A 20,910-nucleotide genomic window follows, 5' to 3' on the forward strand; every position below is an offset into this window, starting at 1 on the left:
AGATTGTGCTGCAGTTTGTTGAAGTGACAGATATTGTGCTTTCAGTTTGTTGAAGTGACAAAGATTGTGCTGCAGTTTGTTGAAGTGACAAAGATTGTGCTGCAGTTTGTTGAGGTGACAAATATTGTGCTTTCAGTTTGTTGAGGTGACAAAGATTGTGCTGTGGTTTGTTGAGGTGACAAATTTTGTGCTTTCAGTTTGTTGAAGTGACAAAGATTGTGCTGCAGTTTGTTGAAGTGACAAAGATTGTGCTGCAGTTTGTTGAGGTGACAAATATTGTGCTGTGGTTTGTTGAGGTGACAAATATTGCACTTTCAGTTTGTTGAAGTGACAAATATTGTGCTGTGGTTTGTTGAGGTGACAAATATTGTGCTGTGGTTTGTTGAGGTGACAAATATTGCACTTTCAGTTTGTTGAGGTGACAAAGATTGTGCTGTGGTTTGTTGAGGTGACAAAGATTGTGCTGTGGTTTGTTGAGGTGACAAAGATTGTGCTGTAGTTTGTTGAGGTGACAAATTTTGTGTTTTCAGTTAGTTGAAGTGACAAAGATTGTGCTGTAGTTTGTTGAGGTGACAAAGATTGTGCTGTGGTTTGTTGAGGTGACAAAGATTATGCTGTGGTTTGTTGAGGTGACAAAGATTGTGCTGTAGTTTGTTGAGGTGACAAATATTGTGCTTTTAGTTAGTTGAAGTGACAAAGATTGTGCTGTAGTTTGTTGAGGTGACAAAGATTGTGCTGTGGTTTGTTGAGGTGACAAAGATTGTGCTGTAGTTTGTTGAGGTGACAAAGATTGTGCTGTAGTTTGTTGAGGTGACAAAGATTGTGCTGTGGTTTGTTGAGGTGACAAAGATTGTGCTGTAGTTTGTCAGTAACACTGATGTTGCTGAAGTAGACATCTGTCACTGTCTCTTTCCCCCAGTCTCAGCCAGGCCGAGTCAACGACAAGGTGTATGAGTCGACGACCAGCGTGGTGCGTGCAGTCATGACCATGACCAAGGAAGCTCCGGCAGTGGAAGCTGAGGGTTATCTAACCATGGTTCGGGTCAGTCAGGAACAGTGTCTGTGTGTGTGTGTGTGTGTGTGTGTTCGTGTTGGTTGTTTCTTTACCCCTACCCCACTTTAGGGGCTGTCAGTGTGTCTGTGTGTCAGTTCTTGTGGGTTGTCTTGTTTCTTTTCCTCCACTGTGGGGTGGGTGGTCTGTTTGTCTGTGTGCGTCTGTTCTTGTGGGTTGTCTTCTCCACCCTCCCCACTCTCCACACCCCCACTAAGGGGTGGGTTTCTGGTTATCTGTGTGTCAGTTCTTTTGGGTTGGTTTGTTTGTCCCACCGTGGGCTTGGTGGTGTGGTGGTCAAAAAAAGACAATAAAGCCAAGAAATATTTTTAGAGCATTTAGAAAAACAACAACATCAGCAAAAAAAAAACCAAAAAACACAAAAACAATTTCACCACAATACCAAAAAAAAAGAAGAAAAAAAAGTTGATTGTGCATGTGTGTGTGTGCTTATTTGTGTGTGTGTGTGTGTGATTTAGAAGGGTGTTGGTTTCTATAAAAGCCAAAAGCAACACACACAAAAAAGCTGTATTTAAATCTGTTCTTATTAAGAACAGTTAACACAGCTTGCAACTTCCAGAATTTCCTGTCACACATGATTCCAATGCTGATTTCCTGTGTGTGCAGACGATTGGCCAGGAGCTGAGAAGTCTTCTGGCCAGTGTTGATGAAATTGTCGGTCAGCTGCCCCAGGAAAACATGAAACAGGTATTTGTGTGAATAAAAAGTTATATTTTCACCTGTTACCTTTACTGAATGCAGTGTTCAAAGTTTCAGTAGCAGTCTGCTGCATTTACAACATCAAAACTAAAAGAAAGCCCAAGTGTAAAGCTGAACATAAGTTTGAGCAACATAACAAGACAGGCATACTTTTTGTTTTCCAGAACTAGACAGGCATACTTTTTGTTTTCCAGAACTACTGTCTGAAATGAGAGATTATATTTGACAAAACAAACGAAAGAAGTGAAGAAAGATGCAGCATTTAAAGTGGCAGCAGGTATAGAAGTAAGCCATTTAAGTTGATGCTGTTCTTATGTTTCAGAATGAAATGGCCCACTTTGAAAAATGACCTCCCCCCATATGGAACAGTGTTTGAGACTGATGCTCATTTCTGAAGTGAAATGTCACAGTGTCTTTCAGATACAGAAAGCTGATATAGAAGATCAGTGTGATCTCAAGAATGTGGTGTGACAGAAATTTCAGTTTCTGTGCATGCATGTATGTTTGTGTACCTATCAGAGTGGATTTCTTCTGCAGAATTCAGCCAGCGGACAACACTTAAGTTGCCATGGGGTCTTTTTCATTGCACCAAGTGCTTGTTGCATGCAGGACCTTATCTGTCATCTCATTCAAAGTTTGATCTTCCAGTTAAACATGGGAGAAAGGATGTGACCGGGACTTGAGTCCAGACTCTCATGGACACTGTATTGGCTGATAAGCATCTTAGCCATTCTGCCGCCTTCCTTGAAAGGATGTTTGAGATTGATACTCGTTTCTCTTGTGAAATGTGACAGTGTTTTTCAGGCTGATTCAAAAGATGAGTGGGATGCCATGGGGTGCAGGGGGAGTGGGTGGGGGGGGGGGGGGGGGGGGCAGAGAGTGAAGGGGATTGTATTGTATGAAATTTGGGCCGCTCTTCCCAGGGAGAGTGCATCGTTACACTGAGAGCGCCACCAATTTAAGAAAAAATTTTCCTGCCTGCAATTTTATTTGTTTTCCTATCGAAGTGGATTTTTCTACAGAATTTTGCCAGGGACATTTTCTTGCCATGGGTTCTTTTACGTGAGCTAAATGCATGCTGCACATGGGACCTCGGTTTATTGTCTCATCCGAATGACTAGTGCCCAGACCACCACTCAAGGTCTAGTGGAGGGGGAGAAAACACTGGCGACTGTGGGATTTAAACCAGTGCGCTCAGATTCTCTTGCTCCCTTGGCGGACGCGTTACCTCTAGGCCAGCACTCCACAACCCAGAGTCTCGGGGGTACTGTATTGGCAGTTAAGCATCTTAATCATTCTACCACCTTCCTTTACTTCCTTTGTGAAATGTGACAGTGTCTTTCAGGTTGATTCAGAAGATGAGTGTGATGCCATGGGGGCTTTGGGGTCTGTGACACAGAGAGTGACTGGGGATGGTGTGTGGTTGCAGATTGAGATGGCCCAGAAGGTGCTGAGCACGGACATGGCGTCACTGGTGAGCAGCATGAAGCTGGCCCAGCAGTACAGCACCACCCCACTGGACGCAGAGTACCGCAAGCGCATGCTGAAGGCCGCCCACGCCCTGGCCATGGACTCCAAGAACCTGCTGGACACTGTGGACACTGCCCGCTCAGCCGCCACACCCGTGGTCAGATGATACCGCTGTCTCTCAGAGTGCTGGGCCTGGGGCGGGACTCTTTGTGTGCATGTCTTTCGTCTGGATATATCGTCAGGATGTGGTGATTTTTGCGGCAACAGTTGGCACTTTTGACGGTTTGACATGGTGTGTGATGCGCACAGAAAGTGGAAATGGATGTCTTTCTTCTGGCCATATCATCAGCAACGGATGTGGTTATTAGGATGGCAACAGTGAGGCTTGCACGCTTGATATGGTGTATGAACCCGCAGAAAGGAACGCTGGTGTGAAGTGGAGAGAGAGAGAGTTCACAGCCATAGGAATACAGGCTTCTGCAGTTAGTACAATGTGGATCTCAGTAACTTAGACCTCAACTTGGGAGCAAGAGGATGAAGAGATTCCAGTCACCTGTACACTGTGTTGGTCACTGGGCAATGTGTTTGTGGACGGACCGAGGGAGGACATGAGGTCTGAATGCCATATCTACAAGTCCCTGACTGTGCGCAAGTCAGGGAGCAGCTTGTCAGTTTTTCTTTCGGTGCTGGAACTGTGAACAGTGAAGTCACTTTCAACACAGAAATACTTTAAACAGGAGAGAGAGTGAGTGAGTGATGAAAGAAAAAAGGTGCATCTTAGTTGAACACTAAAAGAGAGAGTTACGACTGCCACAGCTCTTGCATTCATAGATTAATCCTTGCCAGGTCTGTGTGCAAAAGAGAGACAGTGGCAGCAGAATCTGCCAGACATGAAGATAGAAACAATGGCAATAATACAGAATGCAAGATAAGAAGAAGAAAAATCACAGTGAAACATAATTCAATACATTAAGAAAAGTAATAAAGCTGATAACAGAATTTCTGAATATTTACTGTGATTTTTATGTGGTTGATCAATTTTATAGTAAAAAAAAAACAAACTTGGAGAAGAATCTTTCAGTCTAAGTTGTGGACTGTTGAATATGGGGGGAAACGTGTTTATTCCACTATTGATCATGAGGACCAAATCAGATTTTCAGTTTGGTGAACCATGAAGACCTATTCATTTAGCAGAGTCTTACTCTTAGTATTGGTTTCCATTCCGTGCCAGAAAGTTTGAAAATCTGCACTAAATGACCAGAATAATGCTGACAGACCGTAACTGGGGTTATCAGATGCCATGTCATTTATGTTGTCTCACCAGCTGTGGTCTCAGGTGACATTTGACTTCATCAGCTGTCTTGCACCTCCATGGCATACATTGCAGTTTATCAACATCCACATGGCACATGGGACAGTCCATGTAAGAATGTTGGAGCTCTGATTAAAGAGAAAACTTAAACTTTGATAAATGTGTGTCTGTGCGTTTGCTTATTGTTTTCTGTATGAGTGTGTGTTTGGTCGACAATGTTTTCTGTTCAAGTTTGAAAAAGACAACTTGTAAGCAAAGCGATATAGAGGGAGGGGGAGGGCTTTGGGGGGGGGGGGGGGGGGTAGGAAGAAAACACTGGTATGTCATTCAGAGGCAGTATTTTGGATGCAGAACATGGTGTGGATGAACAGTCAGCAGTTAGAGACTGATAAATAGATTTAGTTAAGGGATATGATATGGCAAAGTCATGTGATTTGAAAACAAATGATCAAAGCTTTTTTTTCTTTTCTTTATTTGGAGAAGGTGGGTGGATCTGGTCTCTTCTTTCTCTTTTATTATTTCTTTTTAAGGAACAATTGTTTTTTACCCTTGGACTGGATAATATGACCCAGTCCATTTTCAGCTTATGCAGTAGAAGCTTGGTGTAATGAAATTGATGGTATTCAAATCCTAGTGTAAAAATATTGGTCTAAAACTGTACATAGTAAACCAAACCTAGCTGAGTTAGCAGAGCAGTAGTTAACATTCAGTTAGGAGATATGCCAAGAGTGACATGTTTATCAGGGGAAGGTTGTTTATTTCCGTTTTGGTTCTTTACATGCAGAAAGACTATGGACACCAGGTATTACCTACTTAAGTGTATTGCTTTATTTAGAATAATGAGAATTTGTAATGCTCTCTCTCTCTGTCTCTCATCCCCTTTCCCCCTCCCTTACCACCCCCCACATCCTCCCTCCCCATTCTACCTCTCTCTCTCTCTCTATAAATTGATGTTTCTCAGTTTGAGTGTTGAATACATGATCACAATAATCATTTACTTGTTTATTATTGTGCAATTTGTTTGCAAGAAAATGGCATATGCTGAAATGGAAAATGAAAAAAAATACATATATATGTGTAGAAATGTACATATTATGCCATTTCCATTGGTGCTTTTAAAAAAATCATGTTTTTAGTTGTACAGTGCTTGTCCTGTTCATTTGTAAACCTTTCAGTTCAAGTGTGAGAAGCATGGGTATTATTTAACATAGTGAGAGAAAAAAAAAAATTGCATCAGTACCTTGTGATCATAGAACATTACCATCAGGGTGCATGGTTGCTGACATGGGGTCTTGATTCTCTTTACCAGACAGGGATGTTAGTAACACCCACTGTAAATAGATGTACACACCTGTGCACAAATGATGCTAAAGTTATTTTCCTATCATTCTGTACAGTCTCTTTTTGTAGATGTGGTAAACACTGTTCTTTCTTTGTTTCTTGCAGACCCTAGACACTTGTGTGATGATGAAAAAATAAATAGTGCTGTGGCACTGTGACCGCTGTTTCTTTCCTTTGAGGGTCAAGGACTTGTGAGATCTTTTTTTTTCTTCTTTTTTTTTTATAGCATGGAATGAGATGTTGAATCCTGCATTTTTTCTGCATGAAAAACTCCTTGTGATTGCTTTGATAGAATGATTTCTTTTATAAAATACTGATAATCTTGTAGGTTCTAGGAGTCAGATCAGATAGATCAAATTTTTACAGGGGAATTCTTTTCTAAAATGTGGCCACCTGAAAAACAGGAGCAGGAAAAAAAGCTACTCCTTACAAAATACCTACTTATACATATGACTTAATTCATATTATGATAAGAAAACTTTTGTTTGTCTGTCAGATTAAGGTTCATTTTTACTGACAAATTATTATTGAAGGCTGACAGGGTTTTGGTTCAGCTGAAGTGGTGTGGAGAGCACAGTTCTTTTCAGCTCTCATGCAGGTCTTTAGCAAACTACATATTCAGGCATTGTATCGCTTATTATACTGTTGCATTCTGTATATCGTATCATATCATTATTTATTTATTTCTTATCACATCAGATTTCTTTGTGTGAAATTCAGGCAGACTGCAATTGTGATAGCATGTATGCGACAAAAGAAGTTTGCTACTTGCCGAGTATGTCGCTGAAACTTCCAAAGCCTTGTTCAAAATATGATTAAGATAGAATCAGGGACCCAGTATGTACACTAAACGCAAAAGTGTTCTTCTGACCAAACATTCAGTTACAAGGATTAAAAGGATTCATGGGTTTTATTATTTTTAGATTTTTGTACCATGCACAATATATTTTTTTTTTTATTCACCATCATTCTGCACACATTTCAAAAAGATCAGCTGTGCTAAACATGTGTGTTTTGTCTGAAAGTTGGTTTTATGTCTTTTTTATGACAACTGAATTGTGCTCTTTATGCCAATCATGTTTTAGTTTCATTTGTTTTTACAGAATAATAACCATTTGAATAAGAATATATTATTATTCAAAATTTGTTTTTAATGTTTAAAAAACTGCAAAAACAATAGATACGTAAAAATGGAATGTGCATTGAGATTTATTGAAGAGCATCTGCTTTTTCATGAGTTGCTATTTTCTCATCTGATCATGAGTCCTGTAGAAAGCATGCAAATCACAATAGTGTGTCTGTATGTATTAGTTGGCACAGATTTTAAATGCATCAGATACTTTAGAAAAGTGATCTTGTGTCTGTCATGGATGGAATTATTTTTTTCCTCTCTCGCGGATTGAGTGAGAAAGTTTGAGTTGATTAACTGTCTTGATTGTCAACTCCTATTATAAGAGACTGAAATGCCCAAAGAAAAGTATGTCTAGAAAAACAGTTTGGACAATCACATTTCTTTTTCTTTGGATAGTGAATTTTAGGTGTGTTTTTTGTTGTTGTTTTTTTCCCCCCAAGTTTAAAAGATTGTTCTCATCAGTATCTACTGTGCATTAGCATTGTCTCAATACTACCCATAAATCACGGTTACATTTCATGAGTCATAAGTTACTGACATTCCTTTGCATTTTGAATCATCATCAGGTTTTTTTCTGCGCTGTGACATGTTGTTTTGGGCTTGGTTAAAGAAAAAAAAAAAAGCTGTTGAATCTCAGGCACATACCAGAGAGCGTCAATTGGCTATTGCTGTTGTAAAGTAACATCAAAGGAAACACAGACTTCATAAGTTTACTTGGAATCAATTCTTTTATCTTGGCAGCTGCTGAGATATGGTGTCTGTCTTTTCTCTCTGCTTTTTCACTTTTTATTATATTGAATTGATTATTCATACCGTGTCTTATTTATCTACCATCTGATCCGTTTGCCTGTCTTTTTCAGAATATTTTTTGGTCCACAAAATCATCTTTGTAATGTACAGTCATTGTTGAGCTGTTCAAGCTAAAAAGGGAGAAAGTTAAGAGACGAAAATTATGCCTTAACTGTCACGCTGTATATTGCGCTTATTTGGTGCGTAATTGGTATTTGCGTTGCAGTCTGTTGATCATGGAGCAAGATATCACTCAGTATTGGTTGAGCCTTCCCATACTGAAGTGATGATACCATCTTGTTGCCAGAACATTGCCTTTTCAGTGAAGTGCACTATGGTTTGCTGGATGATTTATGTTGGCTTTGAAGTTTATTATATCATGTTGATTACAGTTTATCTGAAAATAATCATTGTTACTTGAATGTAAAGCAAACTAAACCATTATAAATTCTGTCACGATTACAAGTTAGGTGTAAGTACAGAAACCTAACTGCAGTGTAATTGGCAACTTGTGCTACCCTCAGAAATATTTTAGTGTCTGCTGGTCTAATATTGTTTGCAAAATTCATATGATTTGCAATATTGATCATGATATTCAGGACACTGGGAGTCCAAAAATAGTTACTGGTGATTTCTGACAATTCATCTGGATTACAGAAGATGGCACTGTGTGGCAGAAGAGTATGAAATTAACATAAGTTGTTAAAACTTCAATAGACTGAAAATATGGGTTTATATAAAATTAAACGGCTTATACTGCTACCAGTATCATACCACATTTTCTTGTTCTTTAGTTGAGTGAATAGGCATAGTGAGGGCCTGGTCTATAAATTGTCAAAGATTGTTTATCAGCTTGTAATTATTATGTATGTAAGCATAATCAATAGTTTTCCCATTCAAGATAAAGATGTCAGATATACATTTTTAGATTTTGTCAAACATGCCCTTTTAAGTTATGGATGCAAAAATAGAAAACTACTGGTTACAGATGTAAAATGAAGAGTTATGTACCATAACAAGGATACCTATCCACTAAGCAATTTTGATGAATAATGTTTGTCGTGTCAGAGTCTAATAATGTACCAAAACTTGTTTGCAGAAAACTCTGCTTTAAATACTCGAATCTTTCTCCATATCCATTACCACCCATGGGTGGACAATTTGGAATTTTGATTTCTGGCTTCCCCCTCACCCCCTTCTGTGACACAACGACCAAGATTGAGATTTTGCACATAATATAAAATAAAATAAAAATCATATGTGAACAATCAGCTGAGATGGGAGTTATTTCAGCAAAGAGGTGAGAACCATATTGGTCTGAATGTATTTTATCAAAGCAGCAGTCCACACTGAAGAAAACCCTACAAAGTTCAGTTTGCAGCAGATGTAGTGAGATATATATATATATTTATATATTTCATACATGTTTTATTGAAGTTACTGCACTAAAACAGCATTACATGTGTTGTTGTTTTTCTTCTTCTTTTTTCTCTGATGGTTTAAAACACCACACAGAAAGAGAACGCTTCATAGAGGTGAAGATGACAATCTGCTGTCTGCATGTTTCATGCTTATTGTCACTCCATAAAGAGTATTGCATGTTAAGCTTGAGTTTTTCTTTCTTTATCTTTGACTGAAATCTAGGCTTGAACTCTCAAAATTTGTTGATGTTACACACATTGAATTAAGCACAAATGCATTAAACTCACTGATCACAATACACATCTCAGTTCTAGCTGGAAGAATCAGTAACAAATGTGCTTTTTTATATGACTGCTATATACTTCATTCATAATCATATCTATATCATGTCAAGTGAATGTACAGCTGTCAGATGTTAGTAAATTTTGAAAAATCTTGAATTTTGGTCTGATGTCCATAATTTTAATTTTAACTTTCTCAAAATATAGGCGAAAGAAAAGTTTGTTACCACAAACACAAACCAAAGACACTACACCTTGCTAACTAACTTTCTTACTTGTGAAACTGTCTTCATTTGCTGAAGAGAGAGCGATTCAAAACAAAAGTAGACTTGCTTGATTTATATGTAGTTTATTCATACATGTTGATGATTTTAAACTGAGGATAGATTAAAATAAAGTTGAAAAAACAGTTAAAAACACTTTTTAAAAGTATAAAATCATCATTTATGAACACAAAAACCTCAATATTCACCACTTTCCTGATAACTCTTCCCACAAAAAAAGGATGCTATGTGAATGTGGGCTTTGCTTACCTGCTGTACAGATGAGAAGCCACCCAGAAAGCTTTGCCATGTTTGTGCTGCCTTTTCTTCATCTCAATCTCTCATCTTGTCTCCAGGACACAGTGGAACCTGTCTAAGGACAGCCGATCAAGGGACTGCAGAGGACTTGTTTTTCATGGTGGAGAGTTAGTGATCTAACAAGTGATCCAGGAAGTATTGTGGCCATACACTAATGAACCACTATGTGCAATTTAACATATTTCTTGAAAGTGTCTTTTCACACATGTGTTTATACAATAATATCTCAGTGTAGCAGTAGAAACAACTGTCAAACTTGAAGTGTAAAGCAGCTTGCGCATACACTTTACCTTCATTTCATAACTTCTCCAAGACTTATTTATGTTTGACTTCAATTTTTTTTGGTAGTGTTGCAGAAGAAGAAAAAAATGAAGATGTCTATGCTGGGTTCTGCACAGTTACTGAAAACATTAAAAACCGGAGTGGTTTTGTGTGCACAAGTATTATATCTCATCACAAACATTCGCAACACTTTCAAACTTTGACAAAGTAAATGTAATCAGCAGCAGGTTCTTTGTTGTTGATGGTCACAGTGTCTTTGCTGGAGAGGAGAAGCAAACTGGTGTTTGCTGTGGAGGTTATGGAAAGAAGGGGTTTCTTGGACGGGTTCTGCTGTGTCTTATGAAGACTGCTGTTGTCTTCTGCCAGTCTGTGCTTGGGTTGTGATTGTTCACAGTGCTGTCACCTGACTTGCACATCAACAGATCGCATTATTTTTTCATCCTGTTAACCATTATGCCTAATGAAAATGATGTTGGTTTGTTGTTTTTTTCTCTCTCTTATTTTCCTTCATTTCTACATGAAAACCAAGTGCTTACTCAGAATGATTTTCTCCCATTTATCAGATTTGTGTATTCCTTTAGACTGATGCATTTTATCTGTTGTTTTTAGTTGGTATATAAATTGCTTGTGTGGATGAGCGAGTGCATGTGTTGTTAGAAGTGACTTTGTTGTCAGTGAAGTAAATTATTTGTCAGTTTACTGATTTCAGCAGAAAAATGTAGTGGATGATTTTTTTTCATCTATAATATATAATTTATCTTTCCAGTTGTCCTCCTCTCCTTTCCCCTCCCATTTTCCCAGTTCCTATGCCTTTTTTGTCTTATCTTTTTATTACTGCAAAGTACACATCATTTTGCATAAACTTCACTTTTATTTCCCTCTCAGGAAACTATCTGCATGGCATGGGTGTTTGATTGGTTAAGTTACAACATGCAAAACAGCCACTTTTTTTTTTTAGTTTTTATTTTTTGTATCGCACATATTTATAAATGATCTCTCTCTGTTGTTCTGACACTGTTTTGTATGATGTGCAAGAGCCAGGTCGTCTACTGAAGCCAAGAGTGCAGAAGGAATATTGTACATTTGCTCCGCAAGTCCTTGAGACTAATTATGTTTCATGAAACTGAAAATAAAAAGGGCAAAATTCCTGATCCGTTGTCAGTCTTCCTTCTCCTTCCTGTTCCGTTTGGTGGACTGGCTGTTGGTGTGATAGACTGAGTTGTGTCAGGAAAGTGTTTACTGGTTACCCTTGTATGTGCCTGTGTCTGTTTCTCTCTCTCTCTCTCTCTCTCTCTCTCTCATTGTTCCTAAAATTTGACTTACTGTGCTTGTTGGTGTGCACTGAACAGTAATGACTACAATTATTACAATATCCAGCCTAGTTTGTGAGAGTTGAATGAAGATGCATATGTCCAGCATAGTTTGTGAGAGTATGAATGAAGATGCATACGCTTTGTGACTGCCGTCTGAATGTGCAAAGCAGTGTTTGTAATATTGCTTTGTTCTGTTTGTGTTTGTTCATTTTACTTCAACCGTGCGAATGCAGTTGTGTACCCCCATGTCACTGGAGCATTTCAGCCAGTGGCATCAGAGTGGCAATGTCTGTCATACTCAAATATGTTTGTATGAAATTTATATATTTGTAATCTGGGAAATATAATGTGAATGAAATACAATAACCAAAGTGAGCATCAACCACAACTACCCCAAAAAAGGCTTCAAACAGTTCAGTTGTTGATTTGTTGAATCTGAATACCAGACATCCAGCTTCACTGATAAAACAAAGCTGACTTGAAAGAGACACAGACATCTTCAGTGTTGGTTTGGAAAAGTAAGCAACACTCCAGGAGGTGCAATTTTTCTGTGTAGAATAATAAAGTAGTTCTCATAAACGTACTGTAAAGTGGATGGCACTCAACTTGTGATACCTGTCTTGAGCCAGTAGTACACTGAACTCTGGGTAACAACAAAGGCATTCATGACTGCCTGTCAGAGATAAGAAAAAAAGCAACCAAACAATAAAGCAAACATGAAAACAGCAGAACATATGTGACAATCTGTTGTTATATATATATATATATAGAGAGAGAGAGATGCATATCCACAAATCATTTAGTCTTGTGGTACAGCTATGTCAGTCAAATCTCTTGCAGCTACTGTGACAAAGTGGTTTGTGTTGAAGACTGACAACAAGGAGGCCATGGGTGTGAAAGCCATCAGAGACCATCTTTGTGAGATTTTTTCATCCCCTGGCCAGCTTCTTCCAAGAGTTGAGTGTGCTTTGGGCTGAAATGAGAGGACCGGAACCAATGTCAAAGGTCATCCACTTTCACATATGCATCCAGGAAGGTTGCTCATTTTTCCTGATCAACACTGCAGGTATCACATTTTGCATTTCTCAGGGCTGGTCAACACCAAGATGTATTAGAAAGTCCCAAACCTACATCATTTTCCATAGGAGCTTCATTATCATCCTCACTAATCATTGAAAAAGAAGACCAAAAATTGCCTGGGATTCTGAGGCCTTTCATACACATGTGTAATGATGCAGCTTGCATCTTGCATCCAGTCTTTATCAGACTTGGTTCACCCTCGAGAGAGAGAGAATATGAACCACACTATCAAAGTCACAGTCAGCATAACACAATGAACAAACAAAGCTGAACACAATGAACAAAGCTGACCACATGGAACAAAAAAAAGCTAAACAGTGTGACACAGCTAAAACCATTTGACAGTCACTGTCAAGCTTGGAACGGTTACTGCATATGGCCATGGTCAGAACATTTGAATGTCAAGTTCAGGGGTCAAACGGTTGGGCCACTGTAAGTGTAAGACACAATGGAAAAGATCTTGAAACACGGTAGAGGTTGGATCCATGGATGTATATATGTCCATGGCTTGGATCTTGTACATCAATCATAATCAACAAATGGTGCAGTGATGCCTGCTCTGCTGAAATTCAGGCTCAGAAGTGAAAGCTCATTCAAACTGCAAGGAAATCAAAGCAAAGACCAACGTACAAAGACACATCACTGCCATTATTTCCTTCTTTGCAAGTGGGAGCCAAAATTAAGGTTACATCCCTTTGTTATGGGCTGACAAAGAACAGCTGTGTTGATAAGCCAGACTGAGTGACACTGGATGTTTTGATCAGAATGTGCTGTGAAAATTTATGAAAATATGTGAGGCAAGCACACAGAGAGAGAGAGAGAGAGAGAGAGAGAGAATTAATGATTTTTATTTTCTGAGAGTAACACAGTAAACAGAACATTTTTTTTTTCCCCAGCCCCAAAATAGGAAAGGGGAGAGGAGAAAGAGAGAAGAGAATGAAGAACAACAATAACAAAAAATCATTATATGAAAACATCATATGCATCACAAATCATGGGTACATTAACATTACCATTTACAACACTGCGTAGCTAAAGGAGAACCAGAGAGAGAGAGAGAGAAGTAGCAAAAGAATATATAAATGAACATTTTTTCTAGCAATGAGGAATGAACACAAACAACTGTTCCACACCCAAAACTGCATGAAAAGAAAGGGAGGAAAGAAGACAGAGAAATAGAAGAAAAGAATTAGACACATACAGTGTGAGAAGACAATCATGCATGATTATTAATAATCATGTAATTGATAATGCAAAGAGAGAACAAGCAATACACAATCAATAATACATTGTTGGCAAACAATAATATTGAATATAGGATACTTGTGTATTGGTGCAAGAACAACAACAAAAAGCAATCAAGATAGTAAGATACACAGAGAGAGAGAGCGGGGCAAGACAAGACAATGCAAATTCTTTATTTTCAAGGACAATGGATAAGCACAGGCTTGCTTCTTCATACCCAGTCCCCACCCAAACAGGGTCTATCCTACACAATACTACAAGAAAAATCACAAGCATGGTGGCAATAAGATACATACAAACTATTTTTTGAAAAACATCCGTGAACACACACACACACACACACATGCACATGGTATTAATAAGCCACATATGAAAATTAACATTTTCACACACGCACACACACACACACACACACACACACATAGTGTAGTGTATGCTATCAAAATATCAACATTGCACTACTGTCAATAATCATGAGAGAGAGAGTTTTGCTTTGTTTTTGATATGGCATTGAAAAATCATTGTTGGAAGTGATGTTACGCTGTCGATATCAAGACATTTTTTTGCCACACCGGATTGCACAAGACGCATCCACACATTTCCCCATGCGTGGTTTCTCTCTCTGGTTTCTGGTCTACCGTTGGAAGTTATTTTTAGCATGTGGCCTTGATCGATGCCGAAAGGAAATCAAGGAGGATCACTCCATCATGGATAAAGTTTTGTTTTTGCTCCACATCCCCGAAGAGATCGAAGAAACAGAAACCATCTACAAGAATAAAGAAAGCGAAGCGATAGGGATAGAAAAATCCAAATCACAAGAACTGGGAGACAACAGTGCAACGTGCACAAAAGATTCAGAGGTGGACCCAGAAGCGAAAGCAACAGGACAGCAGACTCTTTCCGACGAAGGTCCGGTACATTTTGTTTGTTTGTTTTTTTGTTTTGTTTTTTAATTGCCAGATACCGATCATTGAATGGTAACGATTCATCGCTAGAAACTTTAGTTACGGCGTGCCGACAATCAAAAGTTGCCAGCGAACAGTTGAGATCTTAGAATGGGTAAATTTGACTGTTGGTGAAAACACAATCATCATGTCCCCATCGACTGACCTATAAGGAATCGCCTTCAGCTTTGAGAAAATCCGCTGTCATCATTACCGCGATATTTGTTGAGATATTTTACAGTCATTGTATGGAACTCGAGGTTTTGTCAGTATTCTAACTGAAATTGTTTGGCAATTTTACCTATAATGGACAAAACCAGTGACCTTGTTTCTTGATAGTGCAGAACGATCTTGATTCAGTGCATGCATGGTTAGATACATGGAATCTGTTTCTCAGCGTTCAGACAGTTTTATTACGCATTGATTGTCGCAACAGTCACAGAAATGTTTGGCTATAGGCTAAAAGCCTTTTGCCCTCGTAATCAGTGTCCATTATGTGCTTTTGGATCACTTGTTTTGAACAAACCCTTGTTTAAATCTGGCATAGTGTATACTATATTTATCTACAGCTCAGTAAAGATTTAACTCTGTGGAAAATACATGGTTCTTAAAATTTTTGTCAATGTGATTTTTGAAGGCGTTTACCGATGGTGCATTGATGGTGTCATAGGAAAGGTTATTCCACAGATTTATGATACGGTTAGTAAAGAACTTGCGGAACTGGTTAGTTACGAAATTAGTTTTGTTTATTTTGAATGATCGAATGATCGTGGATAATTGTTCGGGCATTTGAAAGTGAAGATAATTTTTGTGCAACAAAAAATTCTTTGCACCTCCACATAATGACATCCGAAAATAAAACCAACAAAATACAACAGGAAATAACATGCTTGTGGTCAGATTATATGTGTAGAAGAAAACAAGACAGGTTATAAATTATGATAACAAATCACAACGCGTGTAGACATGTAAGTAAATGACTGTCCCAGCATTGATAAATGTGGGTACAGTCAACATAAAAATTCAGTCATGTGTTCTGAGAAACTGAGCAGTCATGTTTTTTGACAGCTGACCCCCTTTAGAGGGGAAAGTTCTTTGATGACATTCACTTCCTCCAGTTTGCAACTGGACTGACTGTGTTTGCCTCTTCTATAAACAAGTCAGCCAGCTGATTCTGTCAAAAAGTGTGTTAAAATAAAAACATGTGTTTCATGTCCAGTACACTTTCAACCCTGTGTTTCATGAGAATTGTGGATTATTGGCTTTTGTCTATTTCTGGCAGTAATCTGTGAAAGAGTTTTTTGACGTCCTCGGCCACACCCCCTTCCATGCCTTCTGACTGGCATTCAGCCTATCATCTAACTCACACCTCTCCCTCTCCTCTCCCTTCTCCAGTGCTACTCAGCATATTCTTGTTCATAGTCACCCACTCAGAAATGCTGTCTCAGTGTCTGACTGGATAGATGGATTGAACTAGCATTGAATGGGCTGTCAATTTCGTCACTGTCATTGTCATTCACTGTGTTCAAACAAATCATCAGACAGGAGAGATCCATCTCCATTGTTATACTTATTATATCATTAGCACAGCTTGCAAAATCATGTAAATCCACTGACTGGGAGTGGTACCACTGTCTTTGCTGGACAAAGTTTTCAAGGCCTGTTTTGCACATGAGGCAACCCTTACCATGCACATTCCATATAGTCCAGTTGCTAGACCATTGAATTAAGAAGAAAGGGCCTTCTATCTGACATTTGCTCATTTAAATAGTATTTTTATAATCCAGACACATCAAACTAACTGTTCAGAGTCGGTTTATGTTCATCAAACCAAACTCTGATGAAGGAAAAATTGTAATAGATGCAGGTTGTCAGTGGACATCTTATAGACCTGCACAATGACAACTCTGTTTAGGACATCAGTTGACGCCTGATAGGCACTGAACAGATTAACTCTGCTTGACCTGATTTTACTTTAGCTTATTTTCTCAGATATGTTTGGATGGGTTTTCACCACTACAGCATTATATATTGGCAGGTGGTTAATTGAATTGATTTTTTAAACCTTCTCCACATCATATTTAACAGTTTTTTTATATGACGTCAGCTCACATCTTATTGGCACTGAATGGATTAATCCCAAAAATATCAAATACACATGTTAAAGATCCCATAATCCGTGTCAGTTTTTGGTAGGTTGTGTAAACAGAAATAGATATACCTAGCATGCACAGCCCCATAAATGGATTATGACTGTCTTTGTGGTATGGGTGAATGTGAGAGAATGTGAGAGTTGCATCCTAGCAATGCAGAAAGAAAAATGAAAGTGCTTCATACTGCACTGAGACAAAATACTCTTGGACTTTGACATGTTTCCATGAATTATAATGCGTGGCTCATGACATTGTTACTACTGTGAACACATAGTTGTGAGCTCCTTGATCATGTGGAGGTCAGATGAGGAGGTACAGGCAGATACCAAGTGTAGACAACATGTTAGCTTTGAATTGATCCCCTCTGTGTCCAGCGTCTGTTGTTGTTTTTTTCCAGCTCCAAAGCAGCCTTTCTAGTGTATGGGTTTTTTCGCTTTTGCAATCACCTTCAGTTTTATTCAACTCTTTAAAAACATACAAACAGTGCTTGGACTGTGACATTTATCAGTGAAGACAGTTTTCATCATGTCACAGAGAGTGTTTGACTGCTTATGAATCACTGACATTAGCCCCAGCCCTTAAAGCCTGAAGAATGATGTCTCATTAAAGTCTGGATGCGTGCAGTATTCTTTCTTTCTGTGTAGTACATACAGGTGGTGGTGAAGAAAAGAAAGCATGCATTTGTATTTTCAGGTATGTGTGTCACTGTGTGTGCTTGTGACTGAAGGAGGAGCAGAGAGATGTGATGACCTCAACTGAGCAATCATGTTTTGATATTTTTTTAGATTTTGAATATATTAATTCGGTGGTTTACTTGTTTCAAAAGCTTTGACAGCCTTGCTAAGTACCTGAAATGCATAAATATGATATTTTAATCAACATTAGGTATTTTAAAGAGGTATAATGCTAGGGCTGCATATGTTCATAATCATATGCTTTTCTGGTTGGTTTGTTTTTAATAATAAGCATACACAGCAGCTTTGGAAGCTGTCAGGCCTTCATGGTCAGACATGTGGTTCCAGGATGGAATAATTTGAAATCAAAGCCTTTAACTTTAAGCTTAAATTAATTGAAATTGGGCTCAACCTTATAAGTCATGATTTTGTCTGTTTTCCCCATTTCAACAGGTAAACAAAAAGCAGCAACAGATGACACAAAAAGTGCTGTCTGTGACAGCCGACCTCTGCAAGATGACAGACAGAGGGACAGCTGCCCAAAGCAAACTGCTTCTAATGTTTTACCTGCATCAACCCCTGCAGGCGGAAGTCCTAGATCCGAGAAAAACCAAACAAGTGTTCCTGAACCATCTTCAATGGTTACTGCTGAAAAAGACCTATCTGTATCTGATGGCAATGAAAGGGAATGCCCGAAATCTGGAGAGGAGAAAGCAGTATCCCCAGTTGATGCCGGACTGAAGAGCATTGGTGCAGCGGATGACAACCTGGCACCCCTGCTCACTCAGGACATGATTGGGCAGGAACTCACTGATGACTTCTGGGATTTTGATGGACCAGCAAATGCAGATGTGGACAAAGTCCATGAGACAGGCGCATCACAAGGGTCACCACAAAGTGAGAGAAAGGAAGACACTGATGCACCACTGCCTGATCAAGCACAGATTGCAGCTGAAAAAGAGGAGAAATTTGTCACCTGCCCAAGCACACCTGAATCGTCAAACAAAGGTCAGAACAAAAACTCATCAAACGATTCAAATGTACCTTCGTCAGTTCCAGACAAGTCTCAGCCAGATGTTGGTCCATCAAGTGAGAAACACACTGGTGAACCAAACAAAGAAGCAGCTGCCAGTGATGTCAAGGCTCTGCCAGTTTCAGGGAAATTCACCACAACACCTGTGGAAGAACCTGTCACGCAGAGACGGGGCAGTGAACCAGCCAAGGCCATCGACGCTGACACAAAGATTTCAGATAAATTTCTCATGACACCTGTGAAGGGGATGCTCAAATCAGCATCGACTGGTGAAATGAAGAATACAGCTGTTAATGAAAAGGTGGCTGACGCAGAAAAATTCAAAGACAAGACTTCTCTGCCAGCAGGAGAACTTTGTGCAGAAAGCAAGAAAAATTCTCTATCAGCGGTGGATTTAGACACCATTGACGTTGATGACAGTACTGAACTGATTGATTTCATGCCAAAGCTGTCTTTGAGAAGGGTGAGTAATTATAAGTTTACTTTTATGACAAGTTATTTTGATACTATACAGTCAGATTTATGGAAAATTGGTATATGTGGTATATTGCAGTGCATGAGTTTGCACAAAATTTAAGGCATTTAGGATGAGATCTCCTAAAACTTAAGAGTTGAGTATTGGTGTAGTGGTAACATGTCTTCCAGGAAGTGAGAGAATCTTAGTATATGGAATCAAATCCCATACCAGAATTTTCACCACCTCCACTAGATCTTCTGAAGAAACCCAACCTTGATGCAAACATTTTGAAAAATTATCGACCAGTTTCTAACCTTCCTTTCCAGTCCAAACTCCTTGAAAAATCTGTCCTGAAGCAGCTCAATAACCACCTTTGTTTCCACAGTCGCCTCCACACTTTTCAGTCTGCCTATAGTGCTAACCACAGCACCAAAACCACTCTCCTTAACATCCTGAACAATCTGCTGCTAGCGTCCATTCTCACTCTTCTCGACTTGTCAGCCGCCTTTGACATGATAGACCATTCAGTTCTTCTTTCTAGTCTTTATTTTACATTTGTCATCAATGGCACTGGTCCAAATCTTATCTCACTGATCTATTCCAGTCTGTCATCGTCAATAATTTCCAGTCTGAACTTTTTAAAATCAAACATGGAGTCCCACAGGGATCTGTTATAGGCCTAGTTCTCTTCACACTGTACACAGCTCCTCTTGCTGAAATTATCAACCACCACAATGTTAGTCATCAATCCTATGCTGATGACACTCAACTTCAGAAAAGTGATACCCCTGAAAAATTGTCCTCGTTCTTGCAGGAAACATCAGAATGCTTCCTGGATATTCAAAACTGGATGACTCTAAATAAGTTACAGTTGAACGCAGACAAAACTGAAGCAATGATCATAGGAACTAAACAAAAACTTTTTTTTCCATCACAACTGACAAAATCAAACTTGGCAATACATCCATCCTCTTTCCAGCTCAGTCAAAAATCTCGGCGTTGTTGTTGACAACACACTTTCAATGCAAAACATTATCAGACATGTCAATCCTGCTACTGTCAATTGCGACACATCAGTTCCATTCAGAAATATCTGTCCACTGACACATCATCTAGACTTGTCATTTCTCTCATTCTCTCTTGCCTTGACTATGGTAAGTCTCTATTGTCTGGTTTGTCTGCTTCATCCATTCAGTCCCTTCAGCGGATACAAAACTCTGCTGCCCGACTCGACCTTAGAAAGAAAAACATCTGAGCACATCACTCCTCTTTTGCAACATCTCCATTGGCTCCCTGTCTCTCACAGAATAAAGTACAAGATCAGTACTCTATCAGTCTATGTTATAAATGTATTCACAAATCTGCCCCTTCCTATCTTTGTGGCCTCTACACTCCATCTCGCTCTCTTTGATCGGCTTCGGATCCACTCTGTTTACGCATACCCAGATTCAAACACTCCACTGTTGGATGTCATTCTTTCTCTGTCTCTGGACCTTGCATTTGGAATGAACTTCCTCTTTTGCTTCGTCAGGTCTCCGCACTCAGCTCTTTCAAGTCTGGCCTTAAAACCCACCTCTTCCCAATATAGCCTCCCTCCCCTGCCTCTTCCTTGTCTTCAGTTTCTTCTTTA

The 20,910-nt window shown here is 39.0% G+C and overlaps 2 protein-coding genes across 12 annotated transcripts in view; both read left to right on the forward strand.

The window, feature by feature from the left end:
• Positions 1–11,528, forward strand: part of LOC143279950 (focal adhesion kinase 1-like) — a 129,933-nt gene extending 118,405 nt beyond the window's left edge. For all 11 annotated transcript variants that reach the window (XM_076584315.1, XM_076584319.1, XM_076584318.1 and 8 more), the window contains 3 exons: positions 920–1,042; positions 1,679–1,759; positions 3,201–11,528. In XM_076584315.1, the coding sequence (XP_076440430.1) occupies positions 920–1,042; positions 1,679–1,759; positions 3,201–3,407 (411 nt within the window). In that variant the 3' untranslated portion in view covers positions 3,408–11,528. The remainder of the gene's footprint in view (positions 1–919; positions 1,043–1,678; positions 1,760–3,200) is intronic.
• Positions 11,529–14,720: 3,192 nt separating this feature from the next.
• LOC143280550 (uncharacterized) overlaps positions 14,721–20,910 on the forward strand; it is a 33,422-nt gene continuing 27,232 nt past the window's right edge. Inside the window, exons 1-2 of the mRNA XM_076585242.1 lie at positions 14,721–14,928; positions 18,244–19,286. Coding sequence (XP_076441357.1) covers positions 14,727–14,928; positions 18,244–19,286 — 1,245 coding nt within the window. The 5' untranslated portion in view covers positions 14,721–14,726. The remainder of the gene's footprint in view (positions 14,929–18,243; positions 19,287–20,910) is intronic.

This window comes from Babylonia areolata, chromosome 3, assembly GCF_041734735.1.
Source record: "Babylonia areolata isolate BAREFJ2019XMU chromosome 3, ASM4173473v1, whole genome shotgun sequence".
In the NCBI taxonomy this organism is placed as follows: domain Eukaryota; kingdom Metazoa; phylum Mollusca; class Gastropoda; order Neogastropoda; family Buccinidae; genus Babylonia; species Babylonia areolata.